Raw genomic sequence first — 19,659 nt, 5'->3', positions numbered from 1 at the left:
AGTTAGCATGGGGAATTAAAAGATTTGATGACATATCCTTGTGATGGGTATCACAACACTCCTTTCCCCCAGAACGGAGCATGCGTAGTCCTTTAAGTAACTCGGGCGCTTGTGCAGGCGGCCAGATCTTCTGGGCTCCGACGGAGCTGCTGCTGGATGGGATTCCTCCACTTGGCAGGCAGTTTCTGGTGACGAAACTGGCGTCTCGGCTTCAGGTGGCTCAGGGTGCAGGACCGACGATTGTCCAGGTAGGCTTGTATCGCTGTCGGGTTCGTGTAGGGTTTCTTCGGGCACCAGTGGTCTCTCAGCAGCAAGAACGTCCAGAGGGCCATCTGTAGATGTACTCCAATGCCCCCTAAGTTGGTCGATATGGCGGCGCAAAATGTGACCGACTTGAAATTGGACCCTGTAAGACTTAGGACTGGTTACTGCCACAATCTGCCCAGGCATGCACAAGGGGTGACCTGCATAGTTCCTGGCATAGACCTGGTCACCCTCAGCAAATCTCCTAGTCTGGCTATTTGATCCTAGGGGCGTGACTGGGGCATAATATGGATGGAGTCTGTCTAAAGTACTCCTCAGGCGTCTACCCATGAGAAGTTCAGCCGGAGACCTATTTGTGGTGGCACAGGGAGTCGTGTGCTGGGTTAGAAGATACTTAGCGAGCCTAGAGTGCCAATCTATAGGCCCAAGCCTCTCCAGGACCTCCTTAGCAGATCTGACTGCCCTTTCAACCAGACCATTACTGGCAGGGTGAAAAGGAGCTGTAAGTGCGTGTCTTATTCCTTGGTTAGCTAGGAAAACCTCAAATTCACAGGAACTAACTGGGGGCCGTTATCAGACACGATGGTGTCAGGGAGGCCATGGGTAGCGAATATTCTCGATAGGGCCTTAGTGATAGCTTCTGAAGTTGTGGAGGTCATTAAGGTCAGTTCTACCCATTTAGAAAAAGAATCAACCATCACTAAGAATGTTCACCCATGAAAAGGGCCAGCCAGATCAATATGCACCCGGGACCAGGGGGTCCCTGAATCTTCCCACGTGCCTGGAGTGGATGCTGGTGGAGAAGGTCTGGTGGCTTGGCATGGTTGACAAGCATTCACCCAGCTAGTAATCTGACCATCCATGCCCGGCCACCATACATAACTGCCAGCTAGAGCCTTCATCCTGACAATTCCGGGATGTCCCTCATGCAGGACTTTTAAAACAGAGGTCTGCAACTGGGAAGGAATAACTACCCTAGTTCCTCAAAGTAAGCAGCCTTGCAAAGAAGACAATTCCTGCTGGTGAACTTTGAAGGGCAAGAATTCGGGGGAATAAGAACTGCAAGCCATCCCCTTCCCACCCAGTCAAGGACCTGGGACATTACCTTGTCCCTGGCAGAGTGGGCAGCAATATCAAAGGCGGTGATGGGAAGCTTGAGATCGTTGATCAGGAATACAGCATTAGTTGGAGCAGGATCCTCAACTGGAACAGGCAGGGGGCAACGACTAAGGGCATCAGCGTGGCTGAGGCTCTTGCCTGCTCGATGAACCGGCTTATAGGAATATGCAGCCAGAAATAAAGTCCACCTGGTCATTCTTGGAGACAAAATCTGAGGAGTTTGTCTATCGCCTGACAGAAGACCCAACAGAGGCTTATGATCCGTAACTAACTCGAAATGGTGTCCATACAGAAACTCATGGAATTTTTTGACTGAAGCAACTGCAGCTAAAGCCTCTTTGTCAATTTGACTGTAGTTGTGCTCAGCTGGGGATAACGTTCTGGAAAAAAAGGCAATGGGTGCCTCAGAACCATTAGGCAGTCTGTGACTTAAAACGGCTCCTATGCCAAAAGGTGATGCGTCTGCTACTAAGACTAAAGGCAAATTTTTGTTGAATTGAATTAGAACAGCATCAGATGTAAGCAATGATTTGACTGCATTGAAAGCATAGGCTTCCTTAGGTCCCCAATGCTACGAGGATTGTTTATCCTGGAGTCTATGCAGAGGTTCTGCAATGGAAGCCTTATGTAGCAAAAATGAAGCGTAGAAGTTAAGAACTCCTAAAAAAGCCTGGAGTTCGGTTTTGTTAGTTGGTGTGGATGCCTTGTGAATAGCCCTCACTTTGGATTTGATTGGGTGAATACCAGAGGCGTCAATTCTGTATCCCAAAAATTCGACCTGTGGGGTGGCAATAGTGCATTTCTCTTTTTTTAATTTGAGACCAAACTTTCTGAAACAATCGAGGACCCCTTTGACTCTTTGCAGCAACTGAGGCTTGTCAGGGGCAGATATTAAAATGTCATCGAAATAAGGAATTACGCCAGGTAATCCTTGAAGCAGTCTTTCCATTAATGATTGGAAAATTCCTGGGGCCACACTAATGCCAAATTGGAGGCACTTACATTTAAAAGCGCCCCTGGGTGTTACAATAGTTTGGAGTTCTGCAGCTGTGTCATCAACAGGGAACTGTTGATAGGCTTGTGACATGTCTAGTTTCGCAAAAATGGTCACTGGCTCGAAAGAATGCAGCAGGTGCTGGATAACTGGGATTGGATAAGCGCTGATTTGTAAATATTTATTCAATGAGCTCTTGTAATCAGATTCTTAAACTGCCATCTTTCTTCAGGGGTGTCACTATTGGGGTTTCCCATTTTGCGAAGTCCACAGGCTCTAATATGCCCCGTTTAATTAATTTGTCTTGTCCATATTCCATCATACCAGTGTAAAATAGTGTTAGGGAAGATATATATATATATATATCATTCACACCTAAATCACTATTGTATATTGAACGTGCAGTTAATAGCGCTTGATGCTCTAAATGTTCATGTCAGACACTCCTAGAATTATTGCCCAGAGTAGAAGCTCTTTAATCCCTAAGACAACTCCGGCAATGCCTAACAGAATTATTTCTTATTATAAGAAGTGACAAGTGTTTTATAGTCTAATTTATTTAGATTTTAGTTTGTAAGATTCAGTATAAATAAATAGAATACTAATTGACTTAGCTAACTGGGCATGGCAAGATTTAACTGAGCACTTTGGAATACTGTAATGCTATTCTATTTACTTATAGTATTTTAAAGGTGATCTCTTAGTTTCTACCATCCAGAAACCTGGTCACACCATGACAATCAATGTATCAACAATATGTATTTTAACTGATGAAACTGATAAATTATACAATATGGGTTGTAATATTACAAAAGTATATGAAGTGATTAGAATAGTAGTTTTAAATTAAAATTGAGCTCTCAGTTATGAGGTGTTTTTTTTCAATAAGGGGATTTTTAGTTATTTATATAGATACCTTGCATTGCATTCAACTTCTCGTTGTGCCTTGTCAAATGCCGTTTGGATTACTAAGACATCCATTGTTCTGTTTTTAAACATTTTCACAGTAAAATGAAATGGATCATCAATTTTGAAGGAGAAGCACTTTGCCATTTTAAAATAGGAACTTTGGGAGGGAGAATGTTCCTCAAGGAAGATAGCTTAGCATTATAAAATGGACTCTTGGCACTCATGCCTTTTGGAGAAGTAGGTAGGCAGGCATACAATGCATACTGGCCTAGATTTAACTGTATTGAGCTCACAGATGTTAAAGTGAAAAGTACAGCCTCTTGGTTGCCATTCTGATATTTGAATAGATATAAACTGTGGGGTACCCCATTGTTTTGTTTTTTTGTTTTAAATTGTACATTAATGAATTGATGGTAGGGGTAAGCAATGAGTGGCCATGTAAAAGAGCCCTGATGGCTCAGTGGTTAGATGCAGGCTAATTCTGTGCACAATCCTGATAGGGCTCAAGGATGACTCAGACTTCCAACCTTCCAGTGGTTGGTAAAATTAGGACCCAAATTGTTGGGGACAATATGCTAACATTGTAAACTGCCCATAGAATGTTGTAAAGCACTATGGGATGGTATATATGTCTAAGTACTATTGCTTTGTATGCCGATTACATAAAATTATATAGGATAATTCAAAGTATATGAGATAATGAATCATCTTAAAAGACAATTCCAAACAGTAAGAATGGGTAATGACTGCAGTTCAATATAAATAAGCAAAACGTTGATTAATATTGTCATAAAACATAATTGTGGGAGGGAGAATGTTCCTCAAGGAAGATAGCTTAGCATTATAAAATGGACTCCTGGCACTCATGCTTTTTGGAGAAGTAGGTAGGTAGGCATACAAAATAGGATTCCAGCGGTTTGTAGCAGAGATACCCAAACCTATATCTAGACAATGGATAGATCTGGAATTTTGGGAGTATGCTGTGGATGCCCCCTGCCATATTGGCTTGAGTTTGCACATACATTCACAAAATGAGCTGAATAAGAGATCTTTCTTAGAACTTTCTACCACCCCATAATCACCACATGGCTTTCCTCTGCCCTTTAATAGTAATATTTTCTTCAGCTCTGTTTCGTTTCAAAAGGCAGTAGAGGGTGTCATTTCCATCCTCAGCCTTTCCCTTTCCTAACAAAGTCTGTCTGCTGTTCTGAGCCATCTTTCTTTTCATTTCATTTTTCCCAGTGTGAAGTTATTTTTGCTGAGTATAGGTGGTTAACTCTTGACAACACTAAAAAAAGAGGCTTTATAAGAAATGGGACGGGGGAAAAGAGAAGATTTGCAGGCACTATGTATCACAACAAGCTACGGGGACCAATGAAAAGATGTCTGGAAAGATTTACTACTGTAGATTTTATTAATTTGCTTTTTTGATAAGTAACTACATTTTGAATGATAATATTTCAGAATCATTGGAGGAGATCAAATCTACTTAATATAGATATGTGTGTCCCATTACATTTTATTTTTAGGACATTTTCCATCACCTTGATCAACACAATCAGGAAATATTGGCATCAAATCCTTGCATTATAACAAAACTGCTTTATATACTTTATAACATGGTGCATTTTGCCATCAATTATGTAAATGCTGCAAATAGTCATGAAAAGAAATTCTGCCCAATTTTGGCCTTCTTTAGTTTGATTACATTAAATTAAATAGCACTTTACTAATTTTGCTTAGTATAGTAAAGTAATAACATAGGTAAAAGCAGTGTGGAAGACATATTCTGCATAAATTGTATTGGAATCAATGGCCTGTACAGGTCACATAATATACGTCACTTGACTTACATCTTATCTAACAACTGTTCAAAGTTATACACAACTTCCCCAGCACTATTTATGACCTTTGGTCATGTGATTGCATTTTGGGGGCTTAGAAAATGTCTAACCTTTATGGCTGTTTGCAGTGTCCTGCAATCATGTGACCACAATTTTCAATTTTTTTGTGGGTTTTCTATGTTTATTTCTAGTTTCTGGCAAAAAATGCCCTTTGGGGAAAATGGATTTGCTTAACAATCACTTAATGACTATCGCATTCACTTAATGACCATTATTAAAATGCAGTTGTAACTTGAATCTAGACATGTGATGTCTTGACTTATGACCATAATTTCAGGTTCAATTATGGTAGTAAATCAAGGACTATTTATAGTTTCATAAATAATAGCTTTGATTCTTAGAGCTTTAGCAGAACTTCAAACTGCATAATGTTTGTTCTGAAATTGCTGCCTTGTTTGAATGTGGTGTAATAGAACACATTCAAGCACAGACAAGCTGGATGGGGATAAGTTTTGTTCCCTCATAGCTGGAAGAAGCAGCTGAGCATGTTTCCAAATTTTGTGTTGTCCAAACAAAGGCAGTGAAAGATGAGGGGAAGATATGAGTACCCAACCTCTTCTTCATCTAATCCTGGTGGAACTCTTTTATTAAATGGATCTAACTTGCAACTACATTGAAACCAAAATCATAGCAGGGAGCAAGAATTAGATCAATAATATGAGCCATGGTGACGCAGTGGTTAGAATGCAGTATAGCAGGCTACTTCTGCTGACTGCTAGCAGTTTGGCAGTTCGAATCTTACTAGGCTCAAGGTTGACTCAGCCTTCCATCCTTCCCAGGTCGGTAAAATGAGGACCCAGATTGTTGGGGGTAATAGGCTGACTCTGTAAACTGTATAGAGAGGGCTGTAAAGCACTGTGAAGAAATATGTAAGTCCAAATGCTATTGCTATCCTGTCTGACAACATTCCCATCTCAAAAGATTCCCATCAATGCTATGCTATAGACTGTTTCTATAAACCAACAGAGTAGGTAATTAAATGTTATGTTTTATTTAATTCTAATTTGTGCATAGAGCATTTGAACGTAAACCTGCATATGCTCTTTTGCTTATGTCGTATGCTTTTGTCATAACTCTGCAATCATTTTCAAGTTGTGTCTTCATGTTGTATTAGGACAGAAATAATGTATCCGCTAGCCATGGACTACTGTTGGAAGGGCCAGAGACAGTAAGTGTGCCACTTATATGTAGATGTTACTGAAGCACCACGGGCTGTTCACCTGAACTCAAGCTTTTAGTCTTCAGAAGCATGATTTTTTTTTCACCCTGTAATGTACTTTAAGAATGGGCTTGTGTGACAATCCTTGATGCTGGCACAGTGGAATCCTGTATGCTTGAATTTAGTTTGGACATGAACAATTCTTGTTTGGTTGTGCACCGACTGATATATTTCACCATGCTAGCAGTGCAGTTCTATGTATCGGCTGCAAACCTTCTGATCTGCACAGTTATAAAATGAAAGAATTTATCTGAATGCTGCATCAGGAACAAGTGAGAAAAAGAGTGAATTGCACACATATTCTAGCCATCTATTGAGTTATTGGGAACAAAAATAACAACAACAATAACAATAATAGTAATAATAGCAGCCGCCGCCAATTTTTTTATCCAGATTCTGTTGAGTTTTGTTCAAAAGCTTCATGAAAAGATTATAATCTTTCATCAGTATTTTTGTTGGTGGTTTAACATCTGTGGACTGTTAAAATAAATTATTACACAGGCCTGCTTTAATTTAGATTAGTTTGGATTATGGCCCAGTATTTTCAATCAGGATATAATTCCTGCATGCTGCTTAGATTGCTTGTACTACAGACTGCCCTACTAAATATTTTCCAGTAAGCAGCTTTTTTGCCAACATCATTATATCACTTCAAGGATTTATTTTGCATTCTTTTCTTTTTCTTTTTGAATAAGGGTTTTGTCTCTATCCACCCTATCCATCTGGGCAGATATAGTTCAATTGAATATATAGAGACTCAGTAACTAAGTTCTGATGATATTCTTAAGCAGAATTGATAATATGTGAGTATAAGGTAGATTTTTTTTTCATTTAAAATAGATGGTATGTGTGTGTAAATGCTCCGATTAATAGCTGTAAGCATGGCATTTGCATTTCTAGTTTGTGGAATTTTTATTGTGTCTCTGTTGTTAAATGTATATTTAAGTAATGACTGGTTTAGTTATTTTGTAGATAGTTATTCACACTGATAGAATGGTGGTATGAAAACATGCTAACATATAGAAATAAATCTAAAATATTGGATAAATACTATCTGAATGTTATATTGAAACATGTTAAAATTAGAGTTTTTCATAATAATATATATAAGGTTTAGATTTTATCTATTTTTCTAATACTGTGTATAGCTCCCACAAGTAGCTGCACAAGAGATAATCCATTTTAATTTGCTAATTTGGATTAGAAATAAATCATAGTATCTTGCACGCGAGCAGTCAAACTAGGTTTTGGGTATTTGACAGAATTGGATGATACCGATTCCCTGGGTAATGAGATATTATATGTGCAATTCAAATACAGATTCACACTTTAACTTTTCTAGTGATTAATCATTAATCATATTTCAATTTGATTTTTCAGCTTGTATAATATAATGTTAAGTTACTTTTAGTTCTTTGTTCTGTGCATTTTTATGAGAATCCTGTTTATAAAGACACACAACGTTTTATTTAGTTAGTCTGTTCTTTGACAACGCCAAAACACATTTGACTTTTCATTTCATGCATCATAAATATTTAATAAAAGTCTATAATAAGATCCGGTTTAATTATAGTCAATATAAAGTAGTGAAATAAAATTATAATACATTTCTGATTAGTTTGAAAAATATTTTACTCGTGTTCTTAAAGACTTATTTGGTTTTATTTATTTGGCTTTATCCAAACTATTATTGTCAGGAGTGTATGAACATTTTTGTATTTCTTGACAAAGCAAGTATCCCTCTAATGACTGTTACAGAATTGTCATTTGCAAATTATATTGAGTCTATACTACATATTTCAGAATATTTAATGGAAAATGGTATTACTTTTCACATTATCAGTTGATTTCTTGTTGGTAAATAGCAGGAATAATTCAATATATTTCTATTTAAAAGCATTTATAGTATTAATATTTGCTTTAAAAATTGCATTAATTATAAAAATTGCATTAATGAACAACTGGCTGTTTTTTACAATGAATGCTTGAAATAATTTCTCATGATATTATATATCATAAATATATCTGTAGTTTTCCTTTTTAGAAGCCATATTATGTTCATTTATTTTCATTTATCCCATTTTACTAAACTATCTATTTTCCATTTAATTTACTCATAAATAATTGACATGACTTTATAGATACATTCATGATCTACATTGCTAGCATATGATACTAAAATAAGATATAATATTTCTGATTTGGGATGGCAAGGGGGAGAGAAGAATAGGTTTTTTTAAAAAAAAGCTGTCTGGTGAGTGGTCAAATTGTCATGGCACCATATAATTATTCTTGTGATAAGAAATGTTGATCTTCTTAAACCTTTTCTTAGATAAGACAGAGCTTTTGTTTCTTTTTCTAAAATAAAATTTCTAAATTTAATCAACTGATTAAATTTAAATGTTTGAATGTGGACTTGAGGCCCATCACATTTGGAAGTGATAGAAGTATAAATGATTGATTGATTTTTAATATACAGAAACCTTTGGTGTTTGATTGAAAGGGGGGGAAAGCATTTCACTCTACTGTATTAATTTAGATGTGAATTCAACTAAATGGATATGTGAATACCATAACCCAAAGATCAGCTTAACTTCACATAATACATTAACAGTGCCTGCTACCTTGAGATCAGTCTTATTTTAATTCTCCCAAACTTTTCTAATCCTTCATCAGTATGATTCAACTACATAATTAGGATGACTGCAAGTTTATTTTTAATTCCATGCCACCCTCAAACATTTTTTTTTTAATCATAGTATACAATTTCTGATCAAGCCCAGTTTTGACCATTTTGACTAACAGGACTCCAAGATCTGTGGTAGGAAGGTCTTTCACATTATCTGGTGCATGAAAATTCCAGGGTTTGAACTAAGGCACCTTCTGCATGCAATTTCCTTGAATTATAACCAGTAGTGCCTAGAGGGAGTCATTTTTTTTCCATAAGCACGTGGGATTTGAATTTGGATCTCCTCATTCCTAGTCGTAACAATTGACCTCACTAATTATTTGAATATTAAATGTATGGTATGACAAAGCTCAAATATTTAAATATATTCTATTTGATTATAATGAGCAAAAGTAGCATACTGCATAAACCTATACTGAGAATGTGATCCAACACAATTTCACAAAGGAAAAGCTACTCCTTGTAACTGTATAGATAAACTTGTTCCTAAAAAATCAATATCAGATATTTAGACTGTTTATCTTTCTTTATAATTAGGTTATGTGGGTATGCAACTTATGCCGGAAGCAGCAAGAGATCCTAACTAAATCTGGAGCATGGTTTATTGGGAGTGGTCCACAACAGCCATCCAGTCATGATGGAACACTGAGTGACACAGCTACTGGTGCTGGTTCAGAATCTCCTAGAGAAAAGAAAGCTAGGCTTCAGGAACGGTCACGATCTCAAATACCCCTAAGCACAGCAGCCACAACTGCACAAGAAATATCCTCTGGTGTGCAAGCAAACAGAAGGAAAGCCCCAGAAGTGTCACAACAAACTATGGGCCTGGAACAGAAACAAACTGCTTCAAGATCTCGAAGTGAACCCCCAAGAGAGAGGTAATATTGATGCTAATGGATTCTTCCTGAATAATTATGGGAAAACCCACAACTATAAGATTAGGCAATGTGGAGAGTTTATTGCAAATGAAGAAAGTTGTCTGTCCTTTATCATAGAAGCTGATTGTCAATGAATGAATGTTGATTGAATAGAAGTTGATTGACAATGGCTGAAGCATCAATAGGAGAGGAGGAGGACTCTGAGGCTGCCTTCAACAGCTACTGTTGACAAACTCAGCAGAGATTGAGGAAAGAATTCCAATTGCTTCTTCTATCATATGAGAAGGGCGAGGGCAGAGAAGGCAAGCCTAGGAGAAATCAGAAGATGGAATAAAAGAGAAAAATGACCTGTTTCCTCCCCCCCCAAAAAAAATATATGTGTACATGATCAACACAAGAACTTACATTGCTTGACTTGAGAAAATCCATGTTTTTAATTGAGAGGAAAAGCCACTGTTCATCTTGCTAATGTTGTCTTCTTACTCCTCTCCATAATGCATTATTTCCTTTACATCTTTCCCCCAGTAATCATACATAGTGTGTTTTTGAAGCAATATATTGTAATGTGGTCATAGTAATTGCCTCTGTAGAACATCTGTAGAGTGCACCCTAAGTGCTCCAGAAAGCCATGCCTGCGTCTCAAACTGGCATTCAGATTGGCTTAACAATACAGGTAGTCTTTGACTTACAACCACAATTGAGGCCAACATTTTTGCTGCTAAGTGAGACAAGTGAGTTTTAAGTGAGTTTTGCCCTATTTTATGACCTTGCTTGCCACAGTTGTTGAGTGAATCACTGCAGATATTAAATGAGTAACATGGTTGTTAAGTGAATCGGACTTCCCCATTGACTTCGTTTGTCCAAAGGTCATGAAAGGGGGGTCACATGAGCCCAGGACACGGCAACCATTGTAAATATAAACTAGTTGCCAAGCAGCTGAATTTTGATCACATGACTACGGGGATGCTACAGTGGTCATGTATGAAAAATGGTCATAAGTCCTTTTTTCAGTGCTGTTGTAACTTTGAACAGTCACTAAATGAACTGTTTGTAAGTCGAAGACTACCTGTATGGCCGATTATGCACATGATTATTTAAGATTTAATTAATATTTACATGTAACCATTCATAATGTGTAATTAAGCAACCATGGAAAATGGACAAGGTACGTCCAAATTCTTAAAATCATTAAATAAAAACAGATATCATCATACAAAAAGTCTAAGAGCAATAAAATCTGATTTTAAAAAAAGATCTACTAGGGCCAGAAATAATAAAGTAAAAGTTACAGATAAATTATTTATAGGGAAATAAGTTTATAATCGGCCTTCTATTTGTTGCCACTCTGAAATAGGGGTTCTGGAAATAGGGCCTTTAAAGACTATTTCAAGGCATGGCAATTTTTAAAGGGGAGAAGAGAATTCTTCTGAAAACATGGTTCAAACATATTTAGTTTTTAAAAATTAATAGTAGTATGTAAAATTTGGTCTAGGAATAGTTTTGGAACAATTGTAGATCATAAATCATTAATGTGACATAACTATATTGGAACAATCTCTTTAGCAAGTTCATTATCATAGTTTGAACTATTGAATTTTCCAGGTATTTTTTGAAATGTTCCAATATAAGGAACTGCAATAATCCATATGATAATTTTCCAATGTATAACTTTAAGATACAGAATTCCAGATAGCATATTCGTCTAATTAAAATATTTTAAAGATTAATTTAAAAAATAGTACCACATTTTAGCAACTCTACCTTCCACAAATGGGTAATTAAGGATGTTAGAAAATGAATTGTCCTGAACTGAACTGAATGTAATTCGATAACTTGCATCTATGCAGATGTATGTCATGAAAGTCATTAAAAAAAGCATCCAACATTTTCTTCTGCTGTATGAAAGGGGTAACAAATCTTGCTCCTTCCTTCCAAATATTGCTGTGTCAAAAACCCTGGCCTACCAATGACCAAAACATATTTAAGAATAGTACTAAACAAAATCCTGACTGAATATTGTGCCTGATCATATTGGTTCTTTAGAACCCATGCACTTCCTAGAAGTGGGTCAGCTGGCCAGGAACTTAATGTTCTTTTCCAGAAAGGAAAGAAATGAGTTCCTAGAAGATCCAATGGTTGCTTGTGGGGATTAGGAACAAGTGGGAATTTCTATCTGAGTAATAATTACGCTCAGTCACACTGAAACAACACTGAAGATACTGTTCTAACTGATGTTTCTTGCTTGAAGAATTACATCAAAATAGCATCAGTTGGCTGCAGACTAGCATTAATTTTCAGGCAAGCATTAAGATAATTTTACACAAATAATTTAAACTTCGTATTTTATTTATGTAGAATGCAGTGGAGTGTGCAGTTTTGGGTGCTCCAGAATTTGTCTATGCAAGGCCACGCTTGCATGGGCTGCCCCTGTTACAGTATTCTTCCAAGTGCAATTCACAGTATTGGTCATCAGTTTTAAAGCCTACAAAGTGACTTGCAGGATCATCTGTCTTTGAGAGCTTCTGTCCATTCCACCCAATTTTAGCAGAATCTTGGTCCCCTCTATCAAAGAGTACTATCTCGCAGGACTAAGGAAGTGTGTCTTTCCTTGCTGCATCTGCCATATGGAACAGCTTCTCCCTGAAATTCAGATGGTTCCACCCTCTTGGCCTGGTGTAGGACAACTTGCCGTAGCCATGGCCATCTCACCATAGCCAACTCGCTGTGGGACAAATCGCTGTGGCCAACTTGTTTCAGGACAACTCGCCATGGGACAATTCCACATGAGATAACTCAAATGTGATAAATGTTATCTGCCACTGTTTCTTCAACATTATATTCATTTTTGTCCATTTCTACAAAAATGGAAATAATATCGAAGAAACAGTGATGGATAAACATTTATCACACTGAGTTATTCTATGTGGAATTGTCCCACAGCAAATGGTCCCATGGTGAGTTGGTGGCAATGAGTTGTTTATAGCAAGTTGGCAACGGTGAGATGGCCATGATGAGTTGGCCGCAACAAGTTGTCCCAATCCGTCTTGGCCTTCCAGAAAGCTGTTAAAATTTGCCTTTCCCCCCTGCGAATTGCCGGGGGGGGGGGATGTACATGTATCTGTTACTATGGAATTGTTATTTATTTTTGCTTACATAGGATTATTTTCATCAGTTGGTGTATGTGTGTGTGGGGGTTATATTAATTGGATTGCTCACTGCCCAGAGTTAGGTATTCAAGATGGGGAGCTATATAAAATTTCTAAACAAATAACTTTCTCTTACCTCCTCATTATATCAGGAAGAAGATACCCTCTGCTTTTGAGCAAAATGGAAAAGGAGGCATAAAAATTGAGCGCAAACGTGTGCCAAAGTCTTCACTACAGCAGAGTGAAGGACAAACAGATGAGAAGGGAAGTAAAGAAAGGCGTGATGGGAGAAGGTTAGAGAAAGGGAGGTCTCAAGACTACTCTGACTTCCCTCCCCATTTTGAGGAAGGCAAGACAGTTAATGAGGAAAAACTGAGGAAAGAAGATGAATATACCAGGTATAGGAGTGATCCAAATCTTGCAAGATACCCTGTGAAACCCCATCCTGAAGAGCAGCAGATGCGCATGCATGCAAAAGTTTCAAAAGTGCGGCATGAGAGAAGACACAGTGATGTTGCCTTGCCTCATACTGAAGTTGAGGAGCCTGAGGTGCCTGAGAATAACCATGGAAAGCATTCACAGTTACAAGGAACTCAGGATATAAAATCCCATGTGGATGCCCTGAGGATATATCCAATAGAAAGAACAGGTGATGTCAGGATTTCTGTTTCTAAACAATTAATTTCTCATACCCCATCAACGCCCCGCCATAGCATGGTTCTTACAGAACATTTAGAATCCAAAAATCATGATTCCTTTAAAGCACAAACTTGCTTAGATCCCAGCTCTGCAATTCTCAGTCGGAAAGCAAAGCGAGAGAAAATAGAAACCATGCTAAGAAATGATTCCCTTAGTTCTGATCAGTCAGAATCAGTGCGACCCTCTCCCCCAAAACCTCATAGATCAAAACGTGGTGGGAAAAAAAGACAGATGTCTGTCAGCAGCTCTGAGGAAGAAGGAGCATCAACACCTGAATATACCAGCTGTGATGATGTAGAAATAGAAAGTGAAAGTGTCAGTGAAAAGGGTAAGTCTTCCTTTAAAAAAAAAAGAAAAAAAAAGTATTGTACATGCTTGAAATCTGTATGTGTGTATGTATATATACATATTCTCCATGCACTAATTGTTATGTGGTTGTTACACTAGTATTATTATGCTAACATAGTGAAGGTGTTGAAGGAGTAACTTTTTAAAATCTGAACTACTGCAAGCTCTTGTGGATTGGGTTAAATCTTGGTAAGAGAATTATAGTTATTAAAATACTATTTCTTCGATGGCCAGTGAAAATAAGCAGTAAGGACTACATACCTACTGTACCTTCTTTCCTTTTCCTTGTTTTCCTCACCTCTTTTCTTCCCTGTCTTCTGCGTAGTTTGCGTTTTTGGATGACATGCTCTTTTCTTCCTTTCCCCCCCTAAAATTATTGCACTATGGACATGAAATTTATCTCTGAAAAAGCGTAGCTCATCCTATGATGTGATTTGTACTTATTCTACATACAAATTTAATATAAACAGTGTTAAGGATGCTGAGAAAATTGAAATGCAATGGTTCCCCCCCCCCCCAATCTCTAAGTGGCAAATGTTTTTTTTTTCCTTTTCATTTCACTATATGGTTACAGCAACTTGATTATGGATTCTCCACTGACTCTCAGTACCACCAGTTACAAGAGAACACTTTAATCACTACACCACACTGACTCTCCGTCCACTGATTAATATCAGATCCCACATGTTGAGGTAATTCCCGTTAGGAGAATGAGCGCACACAGGGAGATGTAGTGAGAGTGGTGAAGAATAACACACAGCCAGCACACAGATACACCTGCATAGTAAAATGTAGGTTTTTACTTCCAGTAAAACCATTAAGCAAAGTTCAACAAACAGTCCAAGTCTTTCACGATTAAAGCAATCAGTTTTCAGTCCAGGGATAATTCAATAACAAAGTCCAGTATCATAAACAGTTCAGTAAAAGACTCACATCAAATCCAAGAACAATGATGATCAGCAACGGTCAATAGGGAAATGCAGGGACGGCAACACTCTCAGCAACAACAGAACAGAACAACCCAGGTTTCTGGCTCCATCTTATGGCCGTTTGAAGAACCACACCCAATTACAATTTTAGTATTCCCTTAAAGAGACAATATTGAAATATCTATCCTGGTTTATATATTTTCCAACCCAACTGTTAGGTGACTTACATTCCTAACATTCTCCCCTTTGGGTAGGACAATATATACAACCTTACATTCTAAGTCCATAATCCTCACAGCAAGCCTTATGCTTTACAGAGCCTTGGGCTTTTATAAAATGATCTGTGATGTTATTTTCTGACATACAGTATTCCAGCTTAATCATCTTACTTTGAACACATTGTCTCACATTTAAATATCTTAAATCTGTGTGTTTTGATCTTCTCTTAACAGCAAGATTGGAAGCCATCTGTATTGCTGATTGGTTGTCTTCATAAACAACAATAGAATCTGCTACATCAATTCCCATATCAATTAATAGTTGCTTATAACAAACTAAATCTGTACATAATAAAGACAAACATGAGAATTCAGCCTCCATTGTTGATAAACTTAAATGTTTCTGTCGAATAGACCTCCATCCAATCAATAAACTTTCCCAATAATACTATAGTACCTGACGTAGATTTACGTGTATTTATGTCTGTAGCGAAACTTGCATCGGCATATGCAGTTAGACTTAGTTCATCCTTAGGCTCCAAATACAATGCATAATGCATTGTTTGTTTCAGATATCTTATTAATTATTAGGAACTGTATTTACTTGGCATACAACACTAGCCTGATATCTATCAGGTGGTTATGTTACACGGGTTGAACATCTTGGTAATACAGGGCTTACTGGTGGACTCACATGTGCCACCTGCTCCTGTTCTTGTACCTTCTCCTGTGCCTGTTCTCCTACTTCCTCCTGTTCTTCCTTTTTAATGGCTATTCGTGGTTTACTTATTTTATCTTTAGGGACTATTTGGGTGTCAATAATAATATCATTGCTGGATTCCTGTTCCAGTTTATTCCACCCAACGTGCTCAAGAAATTTAGCACTAGCGCTGCAGTAAATATTAGCTATGCCTTGATCCCAGAATCTAAACGATCTATGGTTGGCCTCGTAACCTACAAAAAATAATTTCTTAGCTCTACGTTGCCCTTTCAGTCTTACTTGTGAGGGATATGCACCCATGCTGGAGCTCCAAATGTATGTAGGTAACTTAAATTTGGTTTTCTGCCATGCCAATGAGTGAATGGCAATTCTTCAGTTGTTGTGTTAACTACATTGTTTAAAACATGGTAACTACACATGTGTTTCAGGTAAAAGTGTTTCAGGCAAACCTGAATCAGATAACATAGTGCGAGCCATGACTTGTAACGTTTGCCCTCTTCTTTCTACAAACGAGTTATGTTGTGGTCTGTAAGGTGCCGAATGTTTATGCTGGACACCAGCCAATTTCAGCAGTGTTTGGAATCTATTGTTAACAAACTCAGTCCCATTATCAGTAACTAAAGTAATTACTTTACTCCTCATTTTTCTCTCAGCAAATCTTAGCCAGTTAAAGAAATGTTGGAATGTTCCTGTTTTGTTTTTCATGAGATAGCAGAAACCCTACCGTGAGTAATGGCCATTATACTCAAAATATAGCAGGTACCTCCCAAACTGGGTTTTTTAAGACCAATTATGTCAGCAAGAACAACCTCTAAAGGTTCTTTGGTCTTAAACCCATTCAGTCTGTTTGCTGGAATAATCTTGGCTACAGGCATTACAGTTTAAATACTTGCTACAGGGTTTTAATTTTACTCCCTTTGACAATATAACAGTTTGTTTGAGCATTTTGAAATAAATGTGCCCTAGACGTCTGTGCAGTAAATGTATACATTCGTCATGTGGCTTAACATTGTTATAAACCAAGTTAGCCATCTTCAACTGATCATCATGTATCACATATAAATCATTCTCTAAAGTAGCAGTAACACTTTTACTCTCTTTCTCTATTATACAGTTATCTCCCCTAAAGGTTACTACATAACCAAGATTAACTAAAGCCCTTACTGATAACAAATTAAATTTCAGTTTAGGTACATATAACATAGTTAAATGCTCATTTACACAGGAACAATATGCAGTACCTTCACCAGACGCTTTCATGGATGCATTTGCCAATGATACATGTTGCTTACTCGTAGACATCTTTACAAACCTCACTCTATCTTTAGTAAAGCACTGCGATGCTCAACTATCAACAACCCACAAATCATGGTTTACAGTTGAATTGCTAGACATAGCTAAACTAACATTTTTCTTAGCCTTCTGGTAATTACCAGTATTCTGTCGTTTGCCCTTCTTACAGAATCTAACTATATGTCCCCTAGCCCCACAAGAAAAACATTTCCTAACAGTATAGGCAGTTGAAGACAAATCCTCTTCTTGTGGTTGTTCCTACCTCAGTTGGTCCCTATCCAGTCGTCTTCTTGCTTCTTCTAACAACCTTCTGGTTATGTCAGTCAATGTCAGTTCATCTTTGGTCAGGACTTCCAGTGAAGATACATAATCATCATAACTTTCATCCAATGAGGAAAGAATGATGTAAACTTGATGCAGCTCTGAAAATGTCAGTTCCTTTTCATGTAGCTCTTGAAAAGTTCTTTTCATGAAGTTCAAATGAGCTAACATATCTCCACCTTTCAGAAGACGTGCTCTAAACAGTTTACGTGTAAGATGTATGTGTGCACCTACACTGTCACGAACAGAAATCCTCTTCAAATTCTCCCAACACTTAGCGGCAGACTCTTCTCCACGAATATGGACTAGCTGCTGGTCACTCAGTGTTAGTCCAATTATACAAAGAGCTTGTTCGTTGTTCCATTTAAAGTCAGCAAGCTTCTTGGCATCATCCTCATTATTTGGATCCCAAGCATTTACATTCGGTGGACCTTGAACTGCAGCCCATAACCCTTCTCTACGCAGAAGTAGACTGCACTTCATGGATTAGGAAACATACTTTGTTCCATCCAACCGGGTTATCAGTGATAGACTTGTTGACGGGTCTTGTGCCATCTTTACCAGGACAGTAACCCACAATTAAACAGTAAACAGCTGTCTGTATACGGTACTCTCAGTTATCTGAGCCTGGTATGGCCTGGGCCCATAACCAGTGTTGAGGTAATTTCTTTTAGTTTTTTTGTCCATGGTGTATGCCAGGAACATTTTTTATCTCCCACTAACTGAAGCTGCAGAGACTTTGCTACCTTATATTAGTTAATCAGAGACTGGCTGTTTTTCTGCTGCAGAGGTTACAAAACCATAATTGTTGAGGACTGGAGAGGTTGTGTCACCTTGTTGAGGTAATTCCCCATTAGGAGAATGAGCGCACACAGGGAGGCATAGTGGGAGTGGTGAAGAATAACACACAACCAGCACATAGATACACTGCATAGTAAAATGCTTTTAGTTCCAGTAAAACCGTTAAGCAAAGTTCAACAAACAGTCCAAGTCTTTCACGGTTAAAGCAGTCAGTTTTCAGTCCAGGGATAATTCAATAACAAAGTCCAGTATCATAAACAGTTCAGTAAAAGACTCACATCAAATCCAAGAACAACGATGATCAGCAACAGTCAATAGGGAAATGCAGGGACGGCAACACTCTCAGCAACAACAGAACAGAATAACCCAGGTTTCTGGCTCCATCTTATGGCCGTTTGAAGAACCACACCCAATTACAATTTTAGCATTCCCTTAAAGAGACAGTATTAAAATATCTATCCTTTGTTTGGCAAGCAAGAATGTAATGCACCATTCAATTTTTTCCATTTTCTACATAGGAACGTATCAAGTAAAAAAGCTGGAAGTCTTTCTAGATGTTGCAAGATATTTTTAAGAAATACTAGGTAACCTAAACCCTGTAAATCTTTTCTTCACATACATTCTGGGGTAGTGCAGGAATCAAAATGAAAGATTCTGCAATAAATGTGTATGACAACATTTTATTTATTTATTTATTTTGTCAAGCGATTATAAGGTATAAGTATAAATATAGTTATGAATACATGAAATGGATACACATAAGAAAAAAAGAAACAATAGGACAGGGACGGTAGGCACATTGGTGCGCTTATGCATGCCCCCTAAAGACCACTTAGGAAAGGGATAAGGTCAATAGGAGACAGTCTAAGGTTAAAATTTGGGGGGTTGGGGAAGAAACCACAGAGTCGGGTAGAGTATTCCAGACATCCAGCAAAAGAAGGCTCATCATGTAAGACGGGTGTCAAAATGGTGGCCCACAGGCCAGATGTGTCATGTACAGGCCATGCCCACTCTAGCTCCGCAAATAGGAAAAATGTTGTGAAACGTCACGTGATGGCAACGTGACGCAGTGAGTTTGACACCTGTGATGTAAGAAATTGGTTCCATGATCATACTACACATGCAATTAAGATTTTCCCCCTCCAATATTCCACCATGACTTTTGTTTACCTTTTATTTCATGTTCTGCACTCTGGAATGATAGCAA

The 19,659-nt window shown here is 37.8% G+C and overlaps 1 protein-coding gene and 1 long non-coding RNA gene across 42 annotated transcripts in view; one reads left to right on the top strand and one right to left on the bottom strand.

Moving 5' to 3' along the window:
• RIMS1 (regulating synaptic membrane exocytosis 1) overlaps nt 1-19,659 on the top strand; it is a 267,640-nt gene that overhangs the window by 135,226 nt on the left and 112,755 nt on the right. For 38 of the 41 annotated variants that reach the window (XM_087944726.1, XM_087944707.1, XM_087944779.1 and 35 more), the window contains 2 exons: nt 9,636-9,976; nt 13,275-14,149. In XM_087944726.1, coding sequence (XP_087800852.1) covers nt 9,636-9,976; nt 13,275-14,149 — 1,216 coding nt within the window. Of the gene's footprint in view, nt 1-6,304; nt 6,359-7,042; nt 7,213-9,635; nt 9,977-13,274; nt 14,150-19,659 lie in introns of those variants that run through there. The other 3 variants (XM_087944933.1, XM_087944856.1, XM_087944853.1) reach the window with 3 other exon arrangements.
• The window catches only part of LOC148132965 (uncharacterized), a 39,092-nt gene that overhangs the window by 14,595 nt on the left and 4,838 nt on the right, over nt 1-19,659 (bottom strand). The gene's annotated exons all lie outside the window — the stretch shown is intronic.

This window comes from Notechis scutatus, chromosome 1, assembly GCF_049901735.1.
Source record: "Notechis scutatus isolate UNSWTSFEM ecotype Mainland chromosome 1, rNotScu1.2, whole genome shotgun sequence".
NCBI lineage: Eukaryota > Metazoa > Chordata > Lepidosauria > Squamata > Elapidae > Notechis > Notechis scutatus.
Note: the sequence above shows the minus strand (reverse complement) of the source record. Positions and strands in the feature narration are given on the sequence as shown.